The 26,765-nt window shown below is 36.2% G+C and overlaps 1 protein-coding gene and 1 pseudogene across 3 annotated transcripts in view; one reads left to right on the forward strand and one right to left on the reverse strand.

Annotated features, from left to right (window-relative positions):
• The window catches only part of OPHN1 (oligophrenin 1), a 507,505-nt gene that overhangs the window by 259,868 nt on the left and 220,872 nt on the right, over positions 1-26,765 (forward strand). For all 3 annotated transcript variants that reach the window (XM_032393808.1, XM_032393806.1, XM_032393807.1), the window contains exon 6: positions 25,194-25,295. In XM_032393808.1, the coding sequence (XP_032249699.1) occupies positions 25,194-25,295 (102 nt within the window). The remainder of the gene's footprint in view (positions 1-25,193; positions 25,296-26,765) is intronic.
• Positions 11,284-16,755, reverse strand: LOC116625347 (annotated as a pseudogene).

Here is a 26,765-nt window from a genome sequence, read left to right on the forward strand (position 1 = left end):
AAGCAAGGACTTTAGAGTCACATCTGGGTTTAAATCTTATCTCCTCCATTTCTAGCTGTGCAACCTGAAGGAAGTTCGTTCTCTGAGCCTCAGGCTCATTCCTCATGTATAAAATGGGGATAAAAATAGTAACACTCAGAGGCTTTTGTCAGGATTTAAAGAAGTAATGCATGTAAAATGCATAATATAACAACTGGCAAATGATCCTCAGTAAATGGTAACTTTATAGTATTATATATAATTTAGATAAAAATGTGATTTGCAACTATTTGCAAAAGTTGCCCAGAATAGACTAAAAGGAGTTGATGTAATATACTTATGGGCAGGTAGTTCACATTAGTATTTCTAATTCAACCCAGCAGTTTGACGCTGTGGTTATATTTGGATCCAAACATAATGCTTGTTCTGCAGCTGAGGTTGCAGGTCCGTTTCATTCATTCATTCAACAGATATTTATTTGGTTCCACCATATACAAGAGACTGTTTCATGTACAGTGACCAAGAAAGATGAAGTCTGTGCCCATGTGAAGCTTACATTATAATGGTGTGGCAGGGGGTGGGAGGCTGATAATTAGATAAAATAAATTATTTACTATTAGGTAAACAATTAGATAAATAATTTTAGATAGTGATAAATGCTATAAAGACAATAAAATGGACAATTTGGTAATTTGACTGGTGGGGGTAGAGATAGTACTGGGCAACTTTAAAGGGGTTTATACTAGAAAGCTTCTAAAAAGGTGACATTTTAGGTGTGACCCAAATGTTAAAAAAGAGCCAGCCTTGGGAAGAGCTGGAGAAAGAATGTTTTAGTCATGAAAGCAGTTAGTACCAGGCTCTGAGATAAGAGAAGCTTGATTGTATGTTTAGGAAACTTGAAAGAAGTTCATTTTGGCTGGGCTGAACACTGGGGAGAGAGTGGTAGAAGATGTAGTTGGAGAAGAAGACAGGGATCAGATCATGTAGGGTTTTGTAGGTCATAGTAAGAAATGTGGATTTAATCCTAAGGGCAACAGAGAACTCTTGAAGGTTTTAAGGTGAAGGAAGTGATGTGACTGATTTCTATTTTTGATAATAATAGCTTTTGTATATTAGATATAGTGATAAGGACATTACATGTATTTGGCTCATTTTAATCCTCAAATAACCCAAATGCAATAGGATACTATGTTATTTTTGTGATTATTTTGAAGAGTATGACATCTGAAGTTTAGGGAGGTTAACTTTTCAAAAGTCATAAAATTCATAATATAACCAGAATTTGAGTTTGGGTCTGTCTGATCCCTGCACCTACTATTTTTTTATTGTGGTCTAAAAGAAAATATATTTCTATAACAGAATGTGCCATTTTAATCATTTTTAAGTGCACAGTTGAGTGATATTGATTACATTAAAAATTATGTGCAGCCAACACCACTACATAATTCTAAAACCCTTTCATCATTCCACATACAAACTCTGTAGCCAATTAACACCTTTCTGTCCCCTCTTCAGTTCCTAATAAACTCTAAACTACTTTGTATCTCTATGAACTCTATAAACTTTTGTATTCTACATACTTCATTTAAGTGGAATCATACAATACTTGTCTTTTTGTCTGACTTACTTCACTTAGCATAATGTTTTCAAGGTTCATCCATGTTGTAGCATGTATCAGAATTTCATTCATTTTTATGGTTGAATATTACATTGTATGTATATACCACATTTTGTTTATTCAGTCATCCATTGTTGAACACTTGGGTCATTTCCAGCTTTTGGCTATTGTGAATAATTCTATAATAAACAATGGCAACCAAGTATCTGTTTGAGTCCCTGTTTTCAGTTCTTTCAGATATATACTCAGGAGGGGCCATACATTATTAATTGTATGTTTAAATTTTTGAGGAAATGACAAAATGTTTTCCAAGGTGACTCTACCACTTTACATTCCTCTTGGCAGTGCACAAGGTTTCCAATTTCTCCACATTCTTGCCTACACTTGTTATTTTCCATAATTTTTTAAAATTATAGCTATCCAGGTAGGTATAAAGTGGTATCTTGTGGTTTTGATTTGCATTTTTAATGACTAATGATGAGCATCGTTTCTTGTATTTATTGCCATTTGTATATCTGGAGACATGGAGAAAAGTTTATTCAAGTTGTGCCCATATATTTTTGCTCATATTTTTTAAATAATTGAGTTATATGTCTGATGTTGTTCAGTGCAAGAATTCTTTATATATTCGAGATACTGGACCTTTATCAGATGTATAATTTGCAAATTTTTTTTTCATTCTGTAGATTGTCTTTTTACCTTCCTGACAATATCCTTTGATGCACAAAAGTTTTTAATTTTTATGAAATCTAGTTAATATTTCTTTTGTTGCTCATGATTTTGGAGTTACATCTAATAATCCATTGCAAAATCCAAGGTCATGAAAATGTACCTCTATATTTTCTTCTAAGAGTTTCATGATTTTGGCTATTATATTTAGGTTGTTGATTCATTTTGAGTTAATTTTTGTATAAGGCATGAGGCAGGGGTCCAAGTTTTTTCTTTTGCATATGGAAATCCAATTGTCCTAGCACCATTTGTTGAAGACACTATTTATTTCCCCATTGAATGATATTGATACCCTTGTCAAAAATCATTTGGCCACATATATATGAGTTTACTTCTAGATTCTCATTTCTATTCCCTTGCCAGTACCACATTGTTTGGATTACAGTAGTTTCATAGTAACTTTTGAAACTGGAAAGTGTAAGTCCTCCAATTTGTTCTTTTTCAAAAATATTTTGGCTGTTCAGGGCCCCTTACAATTTCATATAAATATGAGGATCACTTTTTACATTTCTTCAATAACTGTTGGATTTTGATAGAGATTGCATTGAATCTGCAGATCAATTTTGGTAGTACTGTCATCCTAACAATAGTTAGTCTATGATCCAAGAACACAGGGTATCTTCCCATCTATTTGGGTCTTCTTCAGTTTCTTTCATCAATATTTTGAGGATTTAAGTGTAAAAGTCTTTCAACTCCTTTGTTAAATTTATTTCTAGGTAATTTAATCTTTTGGATACTATTGTAAATGGAATTGTTTATTAATTTTCTTTTTCAGATTGTTCATTGCTGGTGTATTGAAACACAACTGATTATGTACCCTGCAACTTTGCTGAATTCATTTATTAGCTCTTGTAGATTTCCTGTGGATTTTTAAAAATAAATTTGTAAATATAGAATCATGTCATTTCTGAAGAGACATCATTTCGCTTCTTCCTTTCCAATATGGATGCATTTTTTCTTTCTTTCTTTCTTCCTTTCTTTTTTTCCTTTCTTTCCTTTTCTTTCTTTCTTTCTTTCCTCTCTCTCTCTTTCTTTCTTTTTCTTTCTTGCCTCATTGCCCTGCTTAGAACTTCCAGTACAACGTTGAATAGCAGTTGTGAAAGAAGGAGTTCTTATCTTGTTTCTTGACCTTAGGGGGAAAGCTTTCAGCCTTTTGATATTTAATATGATGCTACCTGTGCAGTTTAATAAATGCCCTTTATTATGTTGAGGAAGTTCCCTTCCATTCCTAAATTTCTGGGTGTTTTTATTATCAAAGGTTTTTGAATTTTGTCAGATGACTTTTTTGCATCAATTCAAACGATCATGTGTTTTTTTCATTCTACTAATATGGTGTATTAGATTGATTTTCTATTTTTATTGAAGTATAATTGACATATATTAATTTCAGTTGTACAACATAGTGATTTGACATTTATATACATTATGAAATGATCACCATGATAAGTCTACTTACCATCTGTCACCATACAGTATTATTTACAGTATCATTGTCTATATTGTCTATAGTGTACTTTACATGCCTGTGATTTATTTACTTTATAAGTGGAGGTTTGTACTTAATCTCCTTCACCTATTTTGTCCATTCTCCCAACACTTCCCCTTTGGCAACCATCAGTTCTCTATGTTTTTGAGTCTTTTTCTGTTTTGTTTTGTTTATGTTTGTTTTGTTTTTTAGATTCTACATATAAGTGAAATCACACAGTATTTGTCTTTCTCTGACTTATTTTACTTAACATAATACCATCTAGGTATGTCATGTTGTCACAAATGCTAATATTTAATTCTTTTTATGGCTGAGTAATATTCGTGTGTGTGTGTGTGTGTGTGTGTGTGTGTGTTGTGTGTGTGTAAAACCTCTTTGTTATCCATTCATTTACCAATGGACGCTTGGGTTGCTTCTATATCTTGGCTGTTGTAAATAATGCTACAATGAAGATAGGGGTGCATGTATCTTTTTATGTTTTAATTTTTTTTTTTTGGATAAATACTTTGGAAGTAGAGTTGCTGTATCATAATGCAGTTCTCTTTTTGATTTTTTGAGGAAACTCTGTAATGTTTTCCATAATGGCTGCACCCTTTTACATTCCCAACAACTGTGCACAAGGGTTCCTTTTCCTCTACATCCTTGCCAACAGTTGTTATTTCTTGTCTTTTTGATTAATAGCCATTCTGACTGGTGTGAAGTGATATCTCATTGTGGTTTTGATTTGTATTTCCCTGATAATGAGTGATGTTGAGCATCTTTTTATGTGTCTTTTGGACATCTGTGTGTCTTCCTTGGAAAAATGTCTGTTCAAGCCCTCTTTCCATTTTTAATCAGATTATTGTGTTTTTTTTTTTTTTTTTTTTAGGTTGAATTGTATGAGTTCTTTATTTTGGGCATTAACCCTTTATATAAGATACATAGTTTATCAGATATATAATTTATAAATTTCTTCTCCAACCCAATTGGTTGCTTTTTGTTTTGTAGACAGTTCCTTTACTCTGTGAAAGCTTTTTAGTTTGTTATAGTCCCAATAGTTTATTTTTGCTTTTATTACCCTTGCCTGAGGAGGCAGATCCAAAAAAATATATCACTAAGACTGATATCCAAGAGCTTACTATCTATGTTTTCTTTATCATATTTAGGTATTTAATCCATTTTGAGTTTATTTTTGTATATGGTGTAAGAAAGTTGTCCAGTTTCATTTTTCTGCAGTAACCTTACAGTTTCCTCAACACCATCTAACGAAGAGAGTCTTTTCCTCATTGTAAATTTTTGTCTATTTTGCCATAGATTAACTGACCATATAAATGCGAGTTTATTTTTGGGCTCTCTATTCTTTTTTTTTAAAGATTTTATTTATTTATTTATTTATTTGAGAGAGAGAGACAGAGCTAGCAGGAGCAGGGGGGAGGGGCAGAGGGAGAGGAAGAAACAGGCTCCCTGCTGAGCAGGGAGCCCTATGCAGGACTTGATCTCAGGACCCTAGGATCATGACCTGAGCCAAAGGCAGATGCTTAACCAACTGAACCACTCAGGCGCCCTGGGCTCTCTATTCTGTTTCATGGACCTATATGACTGTTTTTGTGCCAGTACCACACTGTTTTGATTACTGTAGCTTTGTATATCTTGAAATGTGGGATTGTGATATCTCCAGTTTTGTTCTTCTTTTTCAAGATTGCTTTTGCTATTCAGGAACTTATGTGGTTTCATACGAGTTTTAAGATTATTTGTTCTAGTTCTGTGAAAAATGTTAGTATTTTGATAGGGATTGCATTATATGTGTAGATTGCCTTGGGTAGTAGGGACATTTTAACAATATTAATTTATCTAATCCATGAGCACAGTATATCTTTCATCAATGCATTATAGTTTTCAGAGTATAAGTCTTTCAACTCTGGTTAAATTTGTTCCTAGGGTTTTTTTTTTTTTTTTATTTAATTGTAAATGGGATTGTTTTCTGCTAATTCATTATTAATACATAGAAGTGCAACAGATTTCTGTATATTAATTTTGTATCTTGCAACTTTACCTAATTCATTTATTACTTCTAATAGATTTTTTGTAGAGTCCTTAGGGTTTTCTATATATAGTATCATATCATCTGCAAATAGTGAGTTTTACTTCTTTTCAATCTTGATGCCGTTTACTTCTTTTTCTTGTCTAATTGCTGTGGCTAGGACTTACAGTACTATGTTTTATAAAAGTGATGAGAATGAACATCCTTGTCTTGCTCCTGATCATACAGGAAAAGTTTTCAGCTTTTCACCATTGCATACAGTGTTAGCTGTGACTTTGTAATATATGACCTTTATTATGTTGAGATATGTTCCCTCTATAGCCACTTTGTTAAAAGTTTTACATTTTAAATAGATGTTGAATTTTATTGAATGCTTTTTCTGCATCTGTTGAGATCACATGATATTTAGCTTTCATTTTGTTAATGTTTTGTATCATGTTGATTGGTTTGCAGATATTGAACCACCCTTGCATCCCAGAAATAAATCCCACTTTGATCATAGTATATGATGATTTTAATGTGTTATTTAATTCAGCTTGCTAATATTTTGTTCAGGATTATTTGCATCTATGTTCATCAGGGATATGGACTTCTAAATTTTTTTTCATCTCTCTCTGGTCTTGTTATCAAGGTAATGTTGGCCTCATAGAATAATTTTGAAAGCATTCTTGACTTTTCAATTTTTTTTTTTAATTTGAGAAGAATAGGTATTTACTCTTAATTAAATGGTAAAATTCATCTGTGAAGGCATCTAGTTCTTGACTTTTGTTTGTTGGGAGTTTTTTGATAACTGATTCAGTTTTACTACTAGTAATCAGTCTTTTCAGATTTTCTATTTTTTCCTGAGTCAATCTTGGAAGATGTATATTTCTAGGAATTTATTCATTTTTTTCTAGGTTGTCCAATTTGTTGGCATATGATTTTTCCTAATAGTCTATTTTTTTTTTTTTTGTATTTCTATGATGTCTGCTTCAACTTCTTTCATTTTGAATTTTATTTATTGGAGCCCTCTTTCTGTTTTCCTTGATGATTCTGGCTAAAGGTTTATAAGTTTCATTTATCTTTTTAATGAACCAGCTTTTAGTTCCATTGGTCTTCTTTATTGTGTTTTTAATTTCTATTTTATTTATTTTTACTCTGTGCTTTATTATTTCCTTCCTTCCACTAACTTTGGGCTTCAGTTCCTTTTCTTTTTTTTAGTTACTTTGGGTGCAAGGTGAGGTTATTTATTTGAGATTTTTCTTATTTCTTGAGGTAGGCCTGTTTCACTATAAACTTCCCTCTGGGGATGTTTTGCAGCATCCCATAGATTTTGTAATGCTGCGTTATCATTTTCATTTGTCTCACAAGGCATTTTTTGATTTCCTCTTTGATTTCTTCCTTGACCAATTGTTTAGTATCATGTTGTGTATCCTTCATGTGTTTTTGTTTTTTCCAGTTTTTCCCTTGTAATTGATTTCTATTATCATACCATTGTGGCTACAAAAGTTGCTTGATATGATTTCAGTCTTCTTAAATTTATTGAGACTTATTTTGTGGCCTAATGTGATCTATCCTGGAGAATGTTCCATGTGAACTTGAAAAGAATGTGTATACTGTTATTTTTGCATGGAATGTTCTCTATACATGTATTGGTCCATTTGGTCTAATGTGTTATTTAATACCAAGATTTCCTTATTGATTTTTTATCTGGATGGTCTATACATTGATTTAAGTGGGATATTAAAATCCCCCTCTATTACTGTATTGCTGTCAGTTTCTCCCTTTAGGTCTGTTAATATTTTCCTTATATATTTACTGCCCCTTTTTGCGTGCATGTATATTTATAAATGTTATATCTTCTTGCTGAATTGACCCCTTTATCACTATGTAGTGCCCTTCTTTTTTTAAATTCCAGGCATTGTTTTAAAGTATGTTTTCTCTGATATGAGTATAGATAGCTACACCAGCTTTCTTTTTGTATGCATTTGCATGGAAGATCTTTTTTCATTCCTTCACTTTCAGTCTGTGTGTGTCTTTATATCTGAAGTGAATCTCTTGTAGGTAGCATATAAATGGATCTTGCTTTTTTATCCATTCAGCCACCCTGTGTCTTTTGGTTGGAACATTTAGTCAATTTTTATTTAAAATAATTATTAATATGTATGTACTTATTGCCATTTTGTTCATTATTTTCTGGTTGTTTTTGTAGTTCTTCTTTGATCCTTTCTTCTCTTGGTGTTTTCCTTTGTGATTAAATGATTTTTTTTAGTGCTGTGTTTATATTCCTTTCTCTTGTGTGTGTATGTGTGTGTGTGTGTGTATTATAGGTCTTGGGGTTTTGGCTACCATGATGTTTATATATAACAATCTATGTATACAACAGTCCATTTGATGTTGATGGTCGCTTAAGTTTGAATGCATTCTAAAAGCACCACAGTTTTACTCCCTCCCCCACTGAGAATTTGTGTTTTTCTAACCATATTTTAAATCTTTATTTTGTGTATCTATAAACTAATTATTGTAGATATGGTTGGTTTTGCTACTTATGTCTTTTGACCTTCATACTAGCTTATAAATGGTTGTCATTACTTCTATGTTTGCTTTTAAAAGTGGGATATTTTTTTCTTTCATAATTTTCTTCTAGCAATAGCCTTTTTTTTGCACTTCAAGAAGTCTTTTTAACATTTCTTCTAAGGCTAGTTTAATGTTGCTGAAGTTCTTTAACTTTTGTTTTTCTAGGAAACTATTTTTCCTTTAATTTAAAATGACAGTCTTGCTGGGTAGAATATTCTTGGTTTTAGGTTTTTTCCTTTCTCCACTTTGAATTGATGATCATTCCACTCTCTCTATCCTGCAAGGTTTAATGCTGACAAATTAGCTGATAGTTTTATGGGGGTTCCCTTATACATAAGTAGTTACTTTTGCTGCTTTTAAGGTTCTCTTTCAGTTTTGACATTTTAATTGTAATGTGTCTTGATGTGGACCTCTGTGGCTTCATCTTGTTTGGGTCTCTCCATGTTCATGGACCTGGATGTCTGTTTCCTTCCACATATTAAGTAAGTTTTCAACAACATTTCTTCTAATATATGTTCTTCCCCCTTTTTTCTCTATTCTGCTTCTTGGACCCCCAAATGTGAATGTCAGTATACTTAGTGTTGTCTCAGAGGTCCCTTAAACTATTCTCATTTTTTAAAATTCTTTTTTTATTTTTACTATTCCATTTGGGTGACTTCTACTAACCTGTCTTCCAGATTGCTGATCTATTCTTCTGCATCATCTAACCTGGTATCGATTCCCTCTAGTATATATATTTTTTCATTTCAATTATTGTACTCTTCAGCTCTGATTTTTTTTCTTATATAACTTCTGCCTCTTTGTTGAAGTTCTCACTGTATTTATCCATTCTTCTCCTGAGTTCCCTTCACATCTTTATGACCATTATTTTGACCTCTTTAGCAGGTTGATTAATAATCTCTGTTTCATTTAGTTTTTTTCTGAGCTTTTGTCTTGTTCTTTTGTTTGGAACATATTATTCTGTCTTCTCATTTTGCCTGACTCTCTGTTTCTATGAATTAGGTAGATCAACTGTATCTCCCAGTCTTGAAGGAGTATGCATATTTACAATGTGTCCTGAACATCACAGAAGTGCAATCTCGCCCTGTCACAAGAACCAGGCACTCCAGAGGTGTTCCCTTTGTGGGTTCCATACACTCTTCTCTTGTAGCTGGGCTATGATTAGTGTGGGTGTGCTGGTGGGCAGGACTGGCCCCCAAACTGGCTGGCTGCAATACCTGCTATGGCTGTGATTGCACTGGTAGGTGGGGCTGGATTCCAATGAGGCTAGCTAAGAGGCCTGGCTGTGGTTGCTGAGGTCATAGTTTTGGGTGGGGTTAGCCCTCCACCACAGCTGGCTGCATGGCCTGGCCATGACTATTGCAGGCATGCTGGTGGGTGGGGTTGATACCCCTCAGTGATGGGAATGTTTTCGGATGTTGTGGTTCTAGGTGGTGGCCACTTACCTGGTATGGTAGGCCAGGAGCTTCTTTGGGAGAATATTGTTCATGACCAAGTCCACCTGCTATGTGTGGCAGCATGAGAGGCATTTTGAGGGGACCCCAGTTTCAGTTGTGACCTCCTGCCTGGTTTGGTGGGTCAGGAGCCACTTTGCAGGACTTGCTAGTTCCAGCCAAGCTTTCCCACAGGGTGTGGTATAGCAGGAGCAGCTTTGGAGGTACATCTGCCAGGACAGGCAGGTGGAGTGTGGTGGGTTCACAGGGGAATGTTGGGGCAGGGCAAATGATGCTAACAAAATAAATGGAGGCTTTCAGGAATGGTACCCTCCAGTGCTGGGCCAGGTAGGTAGAAAGAAAGTTAAAAAAAAAAAAAAAAGAGAGACATCTGCCCACAGTTTTGTTCCTGGAAAAAGTTCCTACAGATCCCTGCCCCTCCAGCACACATCCTAAAATTAGACAGTAAATCTCCTTCATGTATGACCAGGCACTTTTCAAATTGCTACCTCTGTGCTTCATGTCCAAGCAAGTGTGTTTGTGTGAGAGCCCTGTAAGAGCAGAGTCTTCATATAGCCCTCTGGCTCTTCCAGTGTTAAACCTCACTGATTTTCTAAGCTCCCAGAGCTAAGCACCACTGGTATTCAAAGCCAGGCGTTATTGTCTTCCTGGTGTAGGTCCTCAGGGCTGGGGTGCTCAAGGTGGGACTTAAAACCCTTGATCCTTAGGGAGGAACTCTGCATTTGTGATATCCCTCCTGATTATGGTTTGCCATGCTGGGGTGTGGGTCCTAACTAGACCTCATCTCTACTCCTTCTATGTGTTTTAATGTGGCTTTTTCTTCTTATCTGTAGTTGTGAAAGAGCTGTTCGTCTAGTCATTATGTCATTCTTAGATAGTTGTTCTCTATGTGGTTGTAGTTTTGGTGTGTCTATGAGAGGAGATGAGCTCAAGATCTTCCTGCTCCACCATCTTTATAGAGACTGCTACATTGATTTTCTTACGAGCACCTTTTCATTACTGGGGAAAAAACCCACTTGGTCATAGTCTATAATCCTTTTAATATTTTCTTAGATTCTGTTAGTATATTGTTGAAGATTTTTACATCTGTATTCATAACTTATGTTGGTTTATAATTTTATTTTCTTATGATTTTGTTTGCTTTTTTGTTTTTGCTTTTTTTTTTAGAAACTTTCTCTTCTTTTTTAAAGATTTTATTTATTTACTTGAGAGAGAGAGAGAGTGAGAGAGAGAGCACAAGGAGGGGGAGCTGCAGGCAGAGGGAGAAGCAGGCTCCCCGCTGAGCAAGGAACCCGATGTGGTACTCGATCCCAGGACTCTGGGACTATGACCTGAGCCGAAGGCAGTTGCTTCACCAACTGAGCCACCCAGGTGCCCGAAACTTTATTTTCTATCAACCTTATTTTCATTTTGTTTGCCTTTGTGGAAGAGCAGCTTAAGATCACTCAGTGGTTGTTCCTATGCATTCAGTGGCCTGAGCAGTGGGAGCTACAGACCAGCGTTTGGTTGCAAGCTGAGCACTTCAATCCTTAGTAGGAAACTGCTGAATAGGCACAGAGGGCACCTGCATGCCTTCAGACCAGTCTGTGACTTCAAGCTGAGTAGCAGTGAACTCAGGAGCTGGAGCCATCCATTCACCCTGAAATTCCTCCTGGTTCACAGCCTTTTCAGCAGCAGCCTGCTCTTCTTTTTCAGTCTTTTCAGGATCTCTGTAGAAGTAGAGATCAGGCATGACCTCCCATGGGTACTTACAGGAAATGATGCTGTGCATGCACAGAACTTCCTGGGCCAGCATCCACCATATCACGCCCATTGAGTGAGTTCCCTTATTGCTGCAAGGGATGGCAATGTCCTCATAGTGCAGAGAAGAGTCTGTGTTATACTGAGAAATGGTAAGCAGGTTAACATAAGATGCCTCAGTGAGAGGCTGGTGGTCAGCCCTGTGATCAGTAACCACCAGAAATCTTGGCTCCCAGAAGGCTGCCTGGTTCTGGTTAGTGAAGGTTCCAGGAATGAAGTGGCCAGCAATAGGAGTGGCTCTAGTAGCAGCAGCAAACTTCAGCGCAGCTCACTGGCCAGTATTCCTGGATTATATGACACTGACATCAGCTGGGTTTTTTTTTTTTAACCTATTTAGCAATTTAATTTAGATCATTAAAAATCTTGTAAGTTCTCTTACAGCAGTTTCTAACTAACAATACATTATAAATGAGGAATGTGTTATTTCTTCCACATGCCATTAAAATGTTTGCTAACTCCATCCTCTGTTACTCATAATGTATATGAAAAGCAGAAATGTACAAGATATTCTCTGTTTATTTTGTAATAAAATGAGAAATTAACAATATGAGTTATAATCAGAAAAACTACCCTTTGGAAATTGAACAATCCTATCCTAAATAATTTTTCAATCAAAGAAGAATACAAATCTATAATTAGAGACCAGGAGAAAAACTATGAGAATAAAACATACTCTATCATTCTTAAGGATATAGTCAAAATCAGCAAAAAATCAGTAAAAGAAAATCATAGCTGTAAATTCAGCTGGGTTTTCAATGGCAACAATGGCACAAGTTCCCAGCAGAAGCTTTTCCCAGGTTCTCTTCAGATCTATGATGGAGATGCTGTCACTTTTCATTTAGTAGATACACTGACCCATTTGGAAGTCAAGGTTGATGCCACCTAAGTGGGTTCCTGCTGCAAGGAATTTGAGTACATCCTCCTCCTTCATTTGCAGGACATCAAGGGCTCTGGAGTTGTGAAAGTTTCCCTTTAAGTTATGACAGAAACACAAACTGCCATATGGACACCTCTCTGGGTAGCATGGAAAGCTATTTTCTTGTGATGTTTTTATCTGTCTTTGGTATCAGAGTAATGCTGGCCTCACAGAATGAAGTAAAATTCACTAGTGAAGTCATCTGTTCCTGGAATTTTCTTTGTTGGGAGGTTTTTGATTACTGATTCAATCTTTTGTACTTTTTAAAGGTGTGTTTAAAATTTCTATTTCTCCTTGAGCCAGTTTAAGTAATTTTGAGTACTTTCAGAATTTCTCCATTTCAGCTAGGTTGCTCAATTTGTTGACATACAATTTTCCGTAGTATTCTCTTATAATCCTTTTTTTATTTCTGGAAGGTTGATAGTAATGTTCTCACTTTCATTTCTGATTTTGACTCCCTCTCCTCTTTTTTGTTAGTTTAGCTAAAAACTTGTCAATTTTTAAAATCTTTTTGAAGAACCAACTTTTGGTTTTGTTGATTCTATTGTTTTTCTATTCTCCGTTTCATTTATCTTTGCTCTAATCTTTATTTTCTACATTCTGATGGCTTTAGATTTAGTTTGCTTTTCTTGTTCTAATTCCTCAAGGTGTATATGAAGGTTATTGGTTTTACCTCTTTATTCTTTTTTAATATAAGCATTCACATCTATAAATCTTCCTCCGAACATTGCCTTTGCTACATTTCATAAGTTTCAGTATGTTGCATTTTCTTTTTATTTATCTCTAAGTATTTTCTAATTTCTCTCGTGATTTCTTCTTTATCCCTTTGATTGTTTAAGAGAGTTTTATTTAATTTCCACATATTCATGAATTTTCCAGTTTTCCCTTCTGTGATTAAGTTTGAGCTTTATTTTGTTGTGGTTGGAAAACATACTTAAGTAATGTCAAATTTTCAAAATGTATTAAGACTTGGTTTTTGGCCTAATATGTTGTCTATCCTAGAAAATATTCTATGTATAGTTGAGAAGAATGTGTTTCCTGCTCTTGTTAGGTGGGATATTTAATATATGTCTGTTAGGTATCAATAGTTTATGGTGTTGTTTATTTTGTATTTCCTTATTGATCTTCTGTCTACACATTTTATCCATTATTGAAAGTGGGTATTGATGTCTTCACCTATTGTAAAATTATATAATTCTTCCTTCATTTTTTTGAGTTGTCAATGAGTTTATTTTTTTAAAGTTTTTATTTAAATTCCAGTTAGTTAACATACCATGTAATATTAGTTTCACATGTATAATATAGTGATTTAACAATTCCATACATCACCCAGTGCTCATCATGACAAGTGCATTCCGTATTTCCCATCACCTACCTTTATTGTATTATTATCAATTAGTTCCTTTATGTTTGTTATTAACTGTTTTATGTATTGGGGTGCTCCCATGTTAGATGTATAAATATTTACAATTATTATATCTTCTTGTTGAGTTTTCCCATTTATGACTATATAGTGTCCTTCATTTCTTGCTATACTCTTTGTTTTAAAAGTCTATTTTGTCCAATAAAATATTGCTGCTCTGGCTTTCTTTTGACATCCATTTGCATGATAGATGTTTCTCCATCCCCTCACTTCACTCTGCTGGTGTCTTTAGGTCTAAAATGAGTCTCTTGATTGGCAGCATATAGATGGGTCTATTTTTTTAATTCATTCTGTCACCTTGTGCCTTTTGTTTGAGCGTTTAGTCCATTCACATTCAAAGTAATTATTGATAAATATGCATTTATTGTCATTTTATTGTTTTTTGCTTATTTCTGAAGATTTTCTCTAATCCTTTCTTGTCTTTCATTTAAGGTTTCCTGATTTTCTTTGGTGATATATTTGGATTTCTTTCTTTTTACTCCTTGCATATTTGTTAGTGGATTTTGATATATGATTAACATTAGATTTGTATATAACTTCTTCTGCATATAGCAGTCTATATTATGTTGATGGTTGTTTAAGTTTGAACCCATTCTTTTTTTTTTTCAAAGATTTTATTTATTTATTTGAGAGAGAGAGGGAGCAAGGAAGGGAGATGGAGATGGAGAGGCATGGAATTCCAAGCAGACTCCACACTGAGCATGGGGCCTGATGTGGGGTTTGCAACCCTGAGATCATGACCTGATTCGAAACCAAGAGCTGGACACTTATTTGAACCACTCAGGCACCCATGAACCCATTCTTTACTCCTCCCCACGTTTTAGGTATATGTTGTCATATTTTACATACTTTTATTTTGTGATTTCCTTGACTGATTTTTTACAGAAATTCATTTTTACTGCTTTTGTGTCTCCTACCTTTATACTGTCAGTTTGGGCCTCTCCTTTCCACTCCAAAGAGTCCTGTTAATATTTTTTGCAGGGCTGGTTTAGTAATCATGAACTCCTTCAGTTTTTGTTCATCTGGGAAATTCTTTATCTCTCCTTCTGTTCTGAATGATAGCCTTGCCTGATACAGTATTCTTGGCTTCAGATTTTTTCCATTCAACACTTTGAATATATCATGCCACTCCCTTCTGGCTTTGAAAGTTTCTGCTAAAAAATCAGCTTATAGTCTTATGGGGTTTTCCTTGTAACTTACTGTCTTCTTTGGTCTTGCTGCTTTTAAAATTTGTTGTTTATCACTATACTTTGCGAATTTAATTACAATATTTCTTGCTATGAATCTGTTTTTGTTGATTTTGATGAAAGTTCTCTGTGCCTCCTAGATCTGGATATCTGTTTCCTTCCCCAGTTTAGGGAAGTTTTCAACTGTTATTTCTTCAAATAAATATTCTGCCCCCTTTTCTAAGTCATCTTCTTCTGGGACCCCTGTGATACAAATGTAATTATATTCGATGGAGGCACTGAGTTCCTTAAGTCTCTTCTCATTTTACATAATTCTTCTTTCTCTCTTTTGTTTAGCTTAATTACTTTCCATTACTCTGTCTTCTAGGTCATTAATTCTTTCCTCAGCTTCTTCCAGCCTGCTGTTCATTCTATCAAGCATGTTTCTCATTTCATTTATTGAGTCATTTATCTCTCCTATGTTATTTCTCATCCATGTTTTAAGGGTCTCACTCATGTCTTCCTCTCTTTTCTCAAGTACTATGATTATCCTTATGATCTTTAAATGATCTATCAGGCATGTTATTTATATCTCTTTCACTTAGATCTCTGCCATGGCCTTGTCCTGTTCTTTCATTTGGGATAAATTTCTGTCTTCTCATTTTGTCTGTGTCTCTGTGCCTGTTTCTCTGTGTTAGGAAAGTCAGATACATCTTCTGTTTTTGAGGTTAATGGCCTTATGAAGACGAGGTCTTGCAGTGTCCTGCCATGTAGTGTCCCCTGTTCCCCAGGGCCTGGCACTTTCAGTAGTGTTTCCAATGTGTGCTGCATGTGTTCTGCTGTTTTGTCCTATCTACTTTATCCTTTAAGTCAGTCGTCTGCCAAGGTTTTCTTTGCCTGTTGTGGGCAGTGTTTAGTCCCTGGCCTGAATGTGGTGCATTTTAACAAGATGTGCTCTGGTCTGATTGTGAAATGATACCTATCACCCCCGCTTCCAGAACTGAGTCTCTGCAAAACTCTCATGTTGGGAGACATGGTATGAGCCGAGATTTGGGCCACTCTTCTCGGGGAGAGTCCCACCACACTAGGACTGAGTCAGACATGACTGGAAAGGGTGGTTTCACCAGAGCATGGGAGATAGAAGACTTGGTGTAAGCATGTGAGATAGGGAGGGTCAGTGCTGCACTGGTTCCTGCATGTGGCCCTCTGCTTATGCAGAGGTGTAGGAGGATGGAAATGTCGCTGGCCAGGTCCTTTGTTTCCAGAGGTGTTTCTCCTTGAATGCTATCTCTCTGGGACATGCCCTGAGATGAGTGAATAACCTCCCCACTGTGTGCCCCAGGGTCTTCAGATTGCTCCTTCCATTCTGTTTGTCCCCAGATTGTTTGTCTGCCTTCTCTCCAAGAGCAGTGCAATGCCCTCCAGGCTCTATCCCAGCCAAGCCTGCTTACCTTTAAAACTCCAGATTTTAAACTTGCTGGTTGTAAGAACTCAAGAAATTTGGCCCCTCTTGTTTTCCAAGTCAGTTGCTATAGGGATTCATTTTCCCTGTGAGCTCACCTGTATGCTAGTGTGTCTCACACCCTTGTCTGTGACTGCAGCAGGCATGATCTCTTTCTCTTCCAAAGCACATCTCCGTTCTTCCTACTTTCTTTCATGTGGCCTCTTCTCTATTTTTTTTTTTTTTGTAGAGTTTATTCTCCTGTGTTTAAGTCATTTTCTAGGGTATTTAGGATGATTTGATCGTTATCTAGTTGTACAGGAAGGTAACATTAATAATATATATGTAAGCTATAAGTAATATTTAGATTGTCATAAAAATGTAATTACTGACTATAAATCAAAGAAAAATTGCATTAAAAGTATATTGGGAGTATCAGGAAATGGTTTTGGGTTGGGGGACAAAGGAGATGGTAGTGGTAATGAGATAGGGAGAAGAAAGAGTTAAATCCTCATCTTTATTTGAAAGTTAATAGATAATGCACAAAATTTAAAAATTCATAATAGCAATATAAATTTATTTTGAGATATTAGAAATATGGAAGTAAATACTAGAATAATTGGCTTAGAGACAAAAGAGGTTATTTCTAGAGAAGAGGAAATAGCAGAAAGATGACTGGGTATAGCTGCTTGTCTTAACCTACTGCATGGAACTAGATGATAATTTGAATTAAAAAAACTTTAATAAAAGTCTTAAACATGAATGCTTCTGATATGGTCACTTGGGCATTATGAGTGTAATGCTGCAATCAAATTTCCTGGGTCTGTTTTCTCTATTCAGTCTCTGATTCTGTATAAATTTCTATTAAATAAGAAAATTTGTAAAAGTTAAACCTAGCATTCAGAGTTGATAGTTGGTATATAATAAAGAACCTCACATCCTGCTTGGCAAAGGTATATTCTCAATGTATAGGAGTTCCTTTCCTTCCTTATCAGTCTAACAACTGTCTTAATGCAGCCATTTAACTTGAGGATGGACAGTGACTCTTGATCAGAGCCCCTGCTACATTTGGCTTTGTAGTCAAATTGTCCCTGAAATGAAAGTTCTTTTTAACCAATATTGGAATGTCCCAGAAGAAGTAGGCTGATGTCACTGATTGTTGACATTAGTGGAATTAAATGTAAGTGAATTCCAGAAGAAATAGAAAATCTTAATAGACTTACAGAAAGAAAAGCCCGGGACCAAGATTTAGTTGTTGTTGTTGTTTTTTTGATGGCTGCATAATATTCCACTGTATATATATATCACATCCTTATCCATCTGTTGATGGACATCTTGGCTCTGTCCATAGTTTGGCTGTTGCTTGCCATTTGCAACGAAGTGGATGAAACTAGAGGGTATTATGCTAAGCGAAATAAGTCAATCAGAGAAAGACATGTATTATATGATCTTGCTGATATGAGGAATTCTTAATCTCAGGAAACAAACTGAAGGTTGCTGGAGTGGTGGGGAGTGGGAGGGATGGGGTGGCTGGGTGATAGACATTGGGGAAGATTTGTGCTATGGTGAGTGCTGTGAATTGTGTAAGACTGTTGAATCACAGACCTGTACCTTTGAAACAAGTAATACATTATATGTTAAAAAAAAAAAAGATAGTAGGAAGGGAAAAATGAATGGGGGTAAATCGGAGGGAGAGACGAACCATGAGAGACTATGGACTCTGAGAAACAAACTGAGGGTTCTAGAGGTGAGGGGGTGGGGGGATGGGTTAGCCTGGTGATGGGTATTAAAGAGGGCACATATTGAATGGAGCACTGGGTGTTATACACAAACAATGAATCATGGAACACTACATCAAAAACTAATGATGTAATGTATGGTGATTAACATAACATAATAAAATAAAATTTAAAAAAAAAGAAAAGAAAAGCCCGGGACCAACTGGACCCACTGGGATTTCTACCTAATGTTTAAAGAATTAACACTTATCTTTTACAAACTCTTCCAAAAGTAGAAGAGGAGGAAATACCTCTCAACTCATTCTATAAGGCAGATATTAACCTGATAGCAAAACCAAAGGCATAACAAGAAAACAAAACTACAGGCTACTATGGCTCATGAATAGAGTAGTTCCCCCTTATCTATGAGGAATACATTCTAAGACCCCCCCCAGTGGATGCCTGAAACCATGGATAGTACCAAGCCATATATATATATATATAATTTTTAGTACCAAGCTGTATGTGTGTGTATGTATGTGTATATATATTTTTCCTATACATATATACATATGATAATATTTATAAATTAGGTACAGTAAGAGATTAACAACAATAGCTAAAAATAAAAAAGAACAATTATAACAGTATACTATAATAAAAGTTATAACAATGTGGTTTCTCTTTCTCTCAAAATATCTTTTTGTACTGTACTTATCCTTCTTGTGATAATGTGAAATGATAAAATTCCTGTGTGGTCAGATGATGACATAAGCATTGTGACATATCTTTAGGCTACTATTGACCTTCTGATATTACATCAGAAAGAGGATCTTCTTGCAGACTTTGGTGGACCTTAGTAACTGAAACTGTGGAAAGCAAAATTGTGGATAAGAGTGTACTACTCTATAGATGTAAAGGTTCTCATCAAAATACAAGCAAACCAAATCCAGCAGCATATAAAAATAAGTATATACCATAACCAAGTGAGATTTGTTCCTGGAATGCATGGTTGGTTTAACATCCAAAAAATCAATCAATACTGTATACTATATTAATAGATTATAGGACAAAAGTATATGAACATCTCAACACAAAGAAGGCTTTTGACAAAATCCAACACCCTATCATGATAAAAATATTTTACAAACTAGGAATGGAAGGGAACTTTCTCAACCTGATAATTGAGAAATATAAAAAACCCATTACTAACATCATATACATAATAGTGAAAGACTATAACCCTTCCCTCTAATCTCAAGAAATCAAGGATGTCCACTCTTGGCACTTCTATTTAACATTATGCTGGGGGTTCTAGCCAGGATAATTAGCCAAGATTGGAAAGGAAGAAGTAAAACTATCTGTATTTGCTGATTACTTCATCTTAAATATAGAATCCTAAGGTACAAACACACACACACACACACACACACACACACACTATTGGAATTAGTAAAGGGGTTCATCAAGGTTGCAGGATACAAAATCAATATACAAAAATAAATTGTATTTCTATACACTATTAATAAATTATCTGAAAATTAAATTAAGAAATTCCCATTTGCTGTAGCATCAAAATATTAAAGTACTGAGGTATAAATTAACAAAAAATTGCAAGACTTATACATTGAATAGTACAAAACGTTAATGGAATAAATTAACTAAGACCTAAATAAATAGAAGGATAAATAGAAACACATCTTGTGTTCATGAATCAGACTTCATATTGTTAAGATAGTATAGTCACAGAATTGATCTACAGATTCAGTGTCATCTGTACCAAAATTTCAGCTGGCTATTTTTCACAGATTGATAAGGTGACCCAAAATCCACACAGAAGACTAGAATAGAAAAAGAAATAATGAAAAAAAAAGAGTCACAGTCTTTAATTTCAGAACTTACTACAAAGCTATAGTAATCAAGACAATGTGGTTGTGATATGAAGATAGACATATAAATTAATAGAATAGAACTGAGAGTCCGGAAATAAACCTATACATTTATGGCTGATTGATATTTTCTGAGAATGCCAAAACAATTCATTAAGGAAAGAATAGTCTTTAGAACAAATGGTTCTGAGATTACTGGTTATCCATATGCAAAAGAATGAAGTTGGAGCCCTATATCACACTGCATTCAAAAATTAAAACCAGAAAATATAAAGTTATTGGAAGAAAACATAGCTATAAATCTTCATGACCTTTGATCAGGCAACATTTTCTGAGATATGATACCAAAAACACAAGAAATTGAAGAAAATAGGCTGATTGGACCTCACAAAATTAAAAATGTTCATGCTTCAAAGGACACTACCAATAAAGTGCCACAACAACCCAAAGAATGGGAGAAAATACACCACAGCTAGTATTCAGAGTTATATAACAAATTCTTGTAACTTGAAAATATAAAGATAAAAAAACAAATTTACAAATGGACAAAATAATTCAATAAACATTTCATTGAAGAATATATATATGTGTGTGTATGTACATGTATACACAAAGGGTCAATAAACACATGATAAGACATCATTAGTCATTTAGGAAATGCAAGTCAAACTACAGTGAATGCAAGTTAACACCCACTAGGTTATTTGTAACCAAAAAGACACATAAGGGTTGGTAAGGATGTTCAGAAATTAGAACTCTCATTCATTGCTGTTGACAATGTAAAATGATACACCTGCTTTGGAAAACAGTTTGGCAGTTCCTTAGATAGTTAAACATAGAGTTGTCCTATCACTCAGCAGTTCCACTGCTTATATATATATGCCCAAATGAATTGAAAACATGGCCACAGAAAATCTTGTACATGAATGTTCACAGCAGCATTATTCATAATTGCTGAGGAAATGGAAATAACCCAAATGTCCATCAACGTGAATTTATAAAGAAAATGTGGTATATCAGATATTATTCAGCCATAAAAAGGAATGAAGTACTGATACATGCTACAACATGAATTAATCTTGAAAACATGTTAAGTGTAACAAGACAGGCACAAATGGTCACATATTATATGACTAGAATTATGTGAAACCTCTAGAATATACAAATCCACAGAGACAAAAATTAAATTTTGGCTTCTTGAGGGGAGTATTAGGAGAAGGGGGGGGGGGAATGACTACTAATAGGTATAGGGTTTTTCTTAGGTGATGGAAATATTCTGGAATTAGCAGTGATGGTTGCACAGTTTTGTAAATACACTAAAAACCTTGAATTGTTCACTTTAAAGGATGAATTTTATATGTGAGTTACATTTCATAGTTTTTATTTTAAAAATTGAATTGGTGGAGGAATTGACCAACAGAACTTTATCTGTTCTTAGAGAATTCACTGACATTTTCTGGCCCTAATGCTTTCTTCAAAGAATTGCTACTTTAAATAGATTCACCAGCTGGAGGAACGGTGTGTCTTACCTATGTTTTGTGTGAAAATTTCTATCTCATGTGATTTGGTATGAGTTTGGGCTAGGGCTATAGACCTACTTGAGTTTTATTCACAAGTTTTCCTGGTTATTTACAGGCCTCCTGAGTGTAATTCCTCTCATGATCATCTGGGCTCTATTTGACTATATGGAAGAAATCAAATAGATCTATATATTATGTGATCTTGGACAAGATAGTTCACTTTTTTGAACCTTAAGTTCCTTTACAATATCTATTTCTCAGGGTTGTGAAGACTAAATGAAATAATGGATTATAAGTACCTACTTCACTGCCTGACCTGATGTGGGCCTCAGTTAATGTTAGTTTTGTCTCTACTTCTTTTTTTTTTTTTAAGATTTTTTATTTATTTATTTGACAGAGAGATAGAGAAAGAGCCCAAGTAGGCAGAGCAGCAGGGAGAGGGAGAAGCAGGCTCTCAACTGAGCAGGGAGCCTGATGTGGGGCTCGATCCCAGGACCCTGGGATCATGACCTGAGCTGAAGGCTGTCGCTTAACCAACTGAGCCACCCAGGTGCCCTCCTCTCTACTTCTTTATCTTTGGTATAAAACACTTTCCTTCCGGGTCAGAGGTCACTGAGCTCTGTCCTGGCTTCCTGCCCAGGAACAGATTGCCTCTAGAAATAAATCATGTGTGAGGTGTTCTTTTTTTCTTTTTGCCTGTGTGTCTTTTGCTGTGCCTCTTCTAGTAACTGACACTCTGTAGGTGCTTGGTGAATTTGGATTTACTATGACACAACACAGGCCTTTTACATGAATTTCCCAGCATGGTGTTGAGAGGATTGCAAAGTGTCAGCATTAGTGTGTGACAAATGAGCATTGTTAATGCTCTTTTGGAGCTGTGTGACTTCCAGTTGTGCTGAGGCAGAGAACTTAATTAAATTTCATACTTAAGGAGAGGGACGGCTGAGTCCTCCATCCTCCATGAAGCTTTTGTCTCTTGCTTTGTGGCTACACTTTCCAGGATTGTTTCCTCATTTGTAACATCATCTTTTAATAGGGCAGTAGTAAAATGCTTAAATAGTATCAAAGAACTCATCATTTATAAAGGCAGTCCAAGGTTCCTATTGCCTTGGAAAAGTTTTACTTAGTATTAGTCTGTCTAAATGCATTGTATATGACTTTTATTTTTTAAATTTTATTTTATTATGTTATATTAGTCACCATACAATACATCATTAGTTTTTGATGTAGAGATCCACACTTCATTGTTTTCATATAACACCCAGTGATCCATGCAGTATATGCCCTTCTTAATACCCATCACCAGGCTAACACATACCCCCACCCCCTTCCCCTCTAAAACCCTCAGTTTGTTTCTCAGAGTCCAGAGCCTCTCATGGTTCGTCTCCCCCTCCAGTCCTCCCCCCTTCATTTTTCCCTTCCTTCTCCTAATGTCATCCATGCTATTCCTTATGTTCCACAAATAAGTGAAACCTTTCTCTGCTTGACTTACTTCACTTAGCATAATCTCCTCCAGTCTCATCCATGTTGATATAAAAGTTGGGTATTCAGGGGATTTGGAAAAGATGGCGGAGGAGTAGGGGACCCTATTCCACTGGTCCCCGGAATTGAGCTGGGTATCTACCAGACCACTCTGAGCACCCACGAAATCAGCCTGAGATGTAAGAAGATAGATCTGGATCTCTACAAACAGAAGATCGCAGGTGGTTGGTTTTGAGGTTCGAAGCGGGGAGCCATGATTTCACGGACAGATATCAGAGTATAAACAGCAGCTGGAAGGACCCTGACCATGGGGATCCTACACCGCCAGTGAGCGATAACCTCTTGCGCTGGGGACGTGGCACAGACTTGCAAACCGGTATGGGCGGGGAAAGGACTTTAGGTCAGCCCTCTGGATGGAAACCAAAGCAGTGGGGTTGCACGTGCAAACTGGGAGTGGCTGGTGGTTTTAGAAGCACAAAGGGCAGAGACATACCCTGACCTGGAGGCAGGACTGGGAGTGCTGTGGAGGGGCACACGACCTAGGACGCTGCAGTTTATAGCAGCACAGACAAAAACGGAGAAACTGTGGCCTGGAGAGCTCACTAAAAAAGAGACTGTGATCTCTCTGCTCTGAGGCAGACGGTTGGAAATGGTCTCTTCTGCTCTGACTCTCCGAAGAGACGCGGAAAGTCGCCAGAGAAAGGCGCCAGAGAACAAAAGCCCCCAAAAACCGGTTCCCACTGAGCGCATGCCCCGCCACAGGGTGGCAGGGCAACTCTGCCCAAACAGGGTTGCCTGAGTAACAGTGTGGCAGGCTCCTCTCCCAGAAGACAGGCAGGGAAAACGAGGCCAGCAACCCTAAGGTCCCTAGAAAACAGGTGCATCTTGCTTGGGTTCTGGTCAATAATTTGGACTCTATACATTCCCTCAACCACCCCTCAACAGAATGACTAGGAGGAGGAACCCCCAAAATAGGAAAGACTCAGAGAATATGACTTATGCCACAGATTTACAAATGGATTCAGATATAACCAAGATGTCGGAGATGGAATTCAGGCTAGCAATTGTGAAGACGATAGCTAGAATGGAGAAATCGATTAATGGCAACATAGAGTCTCTAAGGGCAGAAATGAAAGCTGAATTGGCAGAACTTAAAAATGCTATCAGTGAGATCCAAGCTAATCTAGATAATCTAACAGCTAGGGTAAGTGAGGCAGAAGAACGAATTAGTGATCTAGAAGACCAATTAATAGACAAGAAAGAAAAGAGGAGGCCCGGTGCTCCCTCCTCAGCATGGGAGGCTATCGCTCACCGGTGGTGTAGGATCCCCACGGCTCGGCTCCCTCCCCCTTCTGTTTATCCTCTGATATTTGCCTGCGGAATCACGGTTTCCCGCTTCCTACCTCCAAACCAGACGCCTGTGATATTTTGTTTGTAGAGATCCAGATCTATCTTCTTATATCTCAGGCTGATTTCATGGGTGTTCAGAGTGGTCTGGTAGAAATCCAGCTCAATTCTGGGGACTGGTTGGAATAGGGTCCCCTACTCCTCCACCATCTTTTCCCTCAATCTGTATATGACTTTTAAAGGCATATATTGAATTCACCACTGTGTTCCTACTTTCTCCTTTGAAAAAAATGAGTGAGTAGTTAATGCATGTGAAAAAAATAAGAAAAATACTGGGAAGAAGAAAAAGTAACAAGTGTACAGGCCCATTTTAAGTGTCATTTTCTGAGCAGCATCTCCCAGAGCCTTCAGGTATACTAATAGGAATTGCCGTTTGTGTAGGTGGAATGATTCAGGGTTATATTTGAGGAAATTGAAACTGCTGAGACCAATGCTAAAGCAAATTCTTTCTGTGTTCTTCCCAGAGGCTAGAGAGATTGGAAACCTGATAGGTGAATCCTGACACTGCATCCTTCATTCTTAATTCTGAGCAGAGTGAATTAAAAATTTATATAGATATCTTAATGTGTGCTTTCTCTCCCACATGTAGGAGCGGAAAAAAAAATTTGAAAAGGATGGTGAGAGGTTTTATTCCTTGCTGGATCGGCACTTACATCTATCTTCCAAAAAGAAAGAATCTCAGTTACAAGAGGTATGTTCAAAAAGCTTGTTCCCATCTTCCTTTGCCGGCTGTGTCTTGGTAACATTGGCATCTTCCTATTCCAAGGCTCTCTTCATGCCCTGCCTCAGCAGGGATCCACTATAATAGTAGTACTTACAGTTAAAATCTTTGCCTGGAACTCAGGAGCCTTGAGTTCTCAAAGCAGCTCCTCCACTAACTCACCGTGTGACATTTTTGTTGTTGTTTTTTTTTTTGGACATTAGAATAAATAATTTAATACATAAATCGTCTTTATGTAAGCAATAAAATGCAAGTTTGAGAAAATAAAATTTCACCATATAAGACTATTACAATATTATTGACTATATTCCTGATGCTGTGCCTTTTATTCCTGTGACTTATTCATCCCATAACTAGAAGTCTATATCTCTCACTCTCTTTCACATATTTTGTCCACCCCCATCAGTTTTTTCTCTGTATTTATAGTCTCATTCCACTTTTTTTGTTTGTTTATTCATTTGTTTTGCTTCTTAGATTCTACATATTAGTAAAATTATATGGTATTAATCTTTCTCAGTTTGACTTACTTCACCTAGCATAATACCTTCTAGGGCCATCCATATTATCACAAACGGTAAGAGCTCATCATTTTTCATGCCTGTCTAATATTCCAATATCTACATCTTCCTTATCCATTCATCTATCAATGAATATTTAAGTTGCTTCCATATCTTAGCTGTTGTAAATGCTGCAATAAAGATAGGAGTGCATATATCTTTTTGAATTAGTGTTTTCATTTTCTTTGTATAAATACCCAGTAGTAGAATTACTGGGTCATATCATAATTCTAATTTTAAGTTTTTGAGGAACCTCCATACTGTTTTCCATAGTAGCTGCCCAAGTTTACATTCCCACCAACAGTACATGAGAGTTCCTTTTTCTTCACATCCTCAACAACACTTGTTATTTCTTATCTTTCATGGTGTGACTTTGGAAAACATATTTTTTTCTTGGCCTCATTTTCCCTTTCTGCCAAAGGAAGAGTGGTACTCAGTGATCTCCAGAGTCCCTTTCAGTTCTGTGTTTCTGATTCCAGAATCCACATGAGGTTAACGTTGAACTAGTGTTGTATTTGGTAGATCAGGAGCAGATCTTCCACATTTTTCCCAAGATAGTCCAACATTACCTTTTTTTTAATGGACTTTCAGTGACTTCAGTTCAAATAAGCCACTATTCCATGAGTGCATACCACATGCCAGGCACTGTGCTGGGTGCAACAGGACTACAAAATCAATGAGACATCCTTCCTGTCCTTCGGCAGCTTATAATTGGAATGCTAAAATAAGAATACACATGACACTTAAACAAGTAGAATTTTTACATACTGTAACATGAATGTGTATGTGGTGTCCTTGTAGGGGTGGGAAGGTGTCTGGAGAATAAAAACCTTACATCTGGATGTGGAGATTTGCCCTGGCACCATAGTGGTGCCCATTCAAC

Source organism: Phoca vitulina, unplaced genomic scaffold, assembly GCF_004348235.1.
Source record: "Phoca vitulina isolate PV1807 unplaced genomic scaffold, GSC_HSeal_1.0 scaffold77, whole genome shotgun sequence".
In the NCBI taxonomy this organism is placed as follows: domain Eukaryota; kingdom Metazoa; phylum Chordata; class Mammalia; order Carnivora; family Phocidae; genus Phoca; species Phoca vitulina.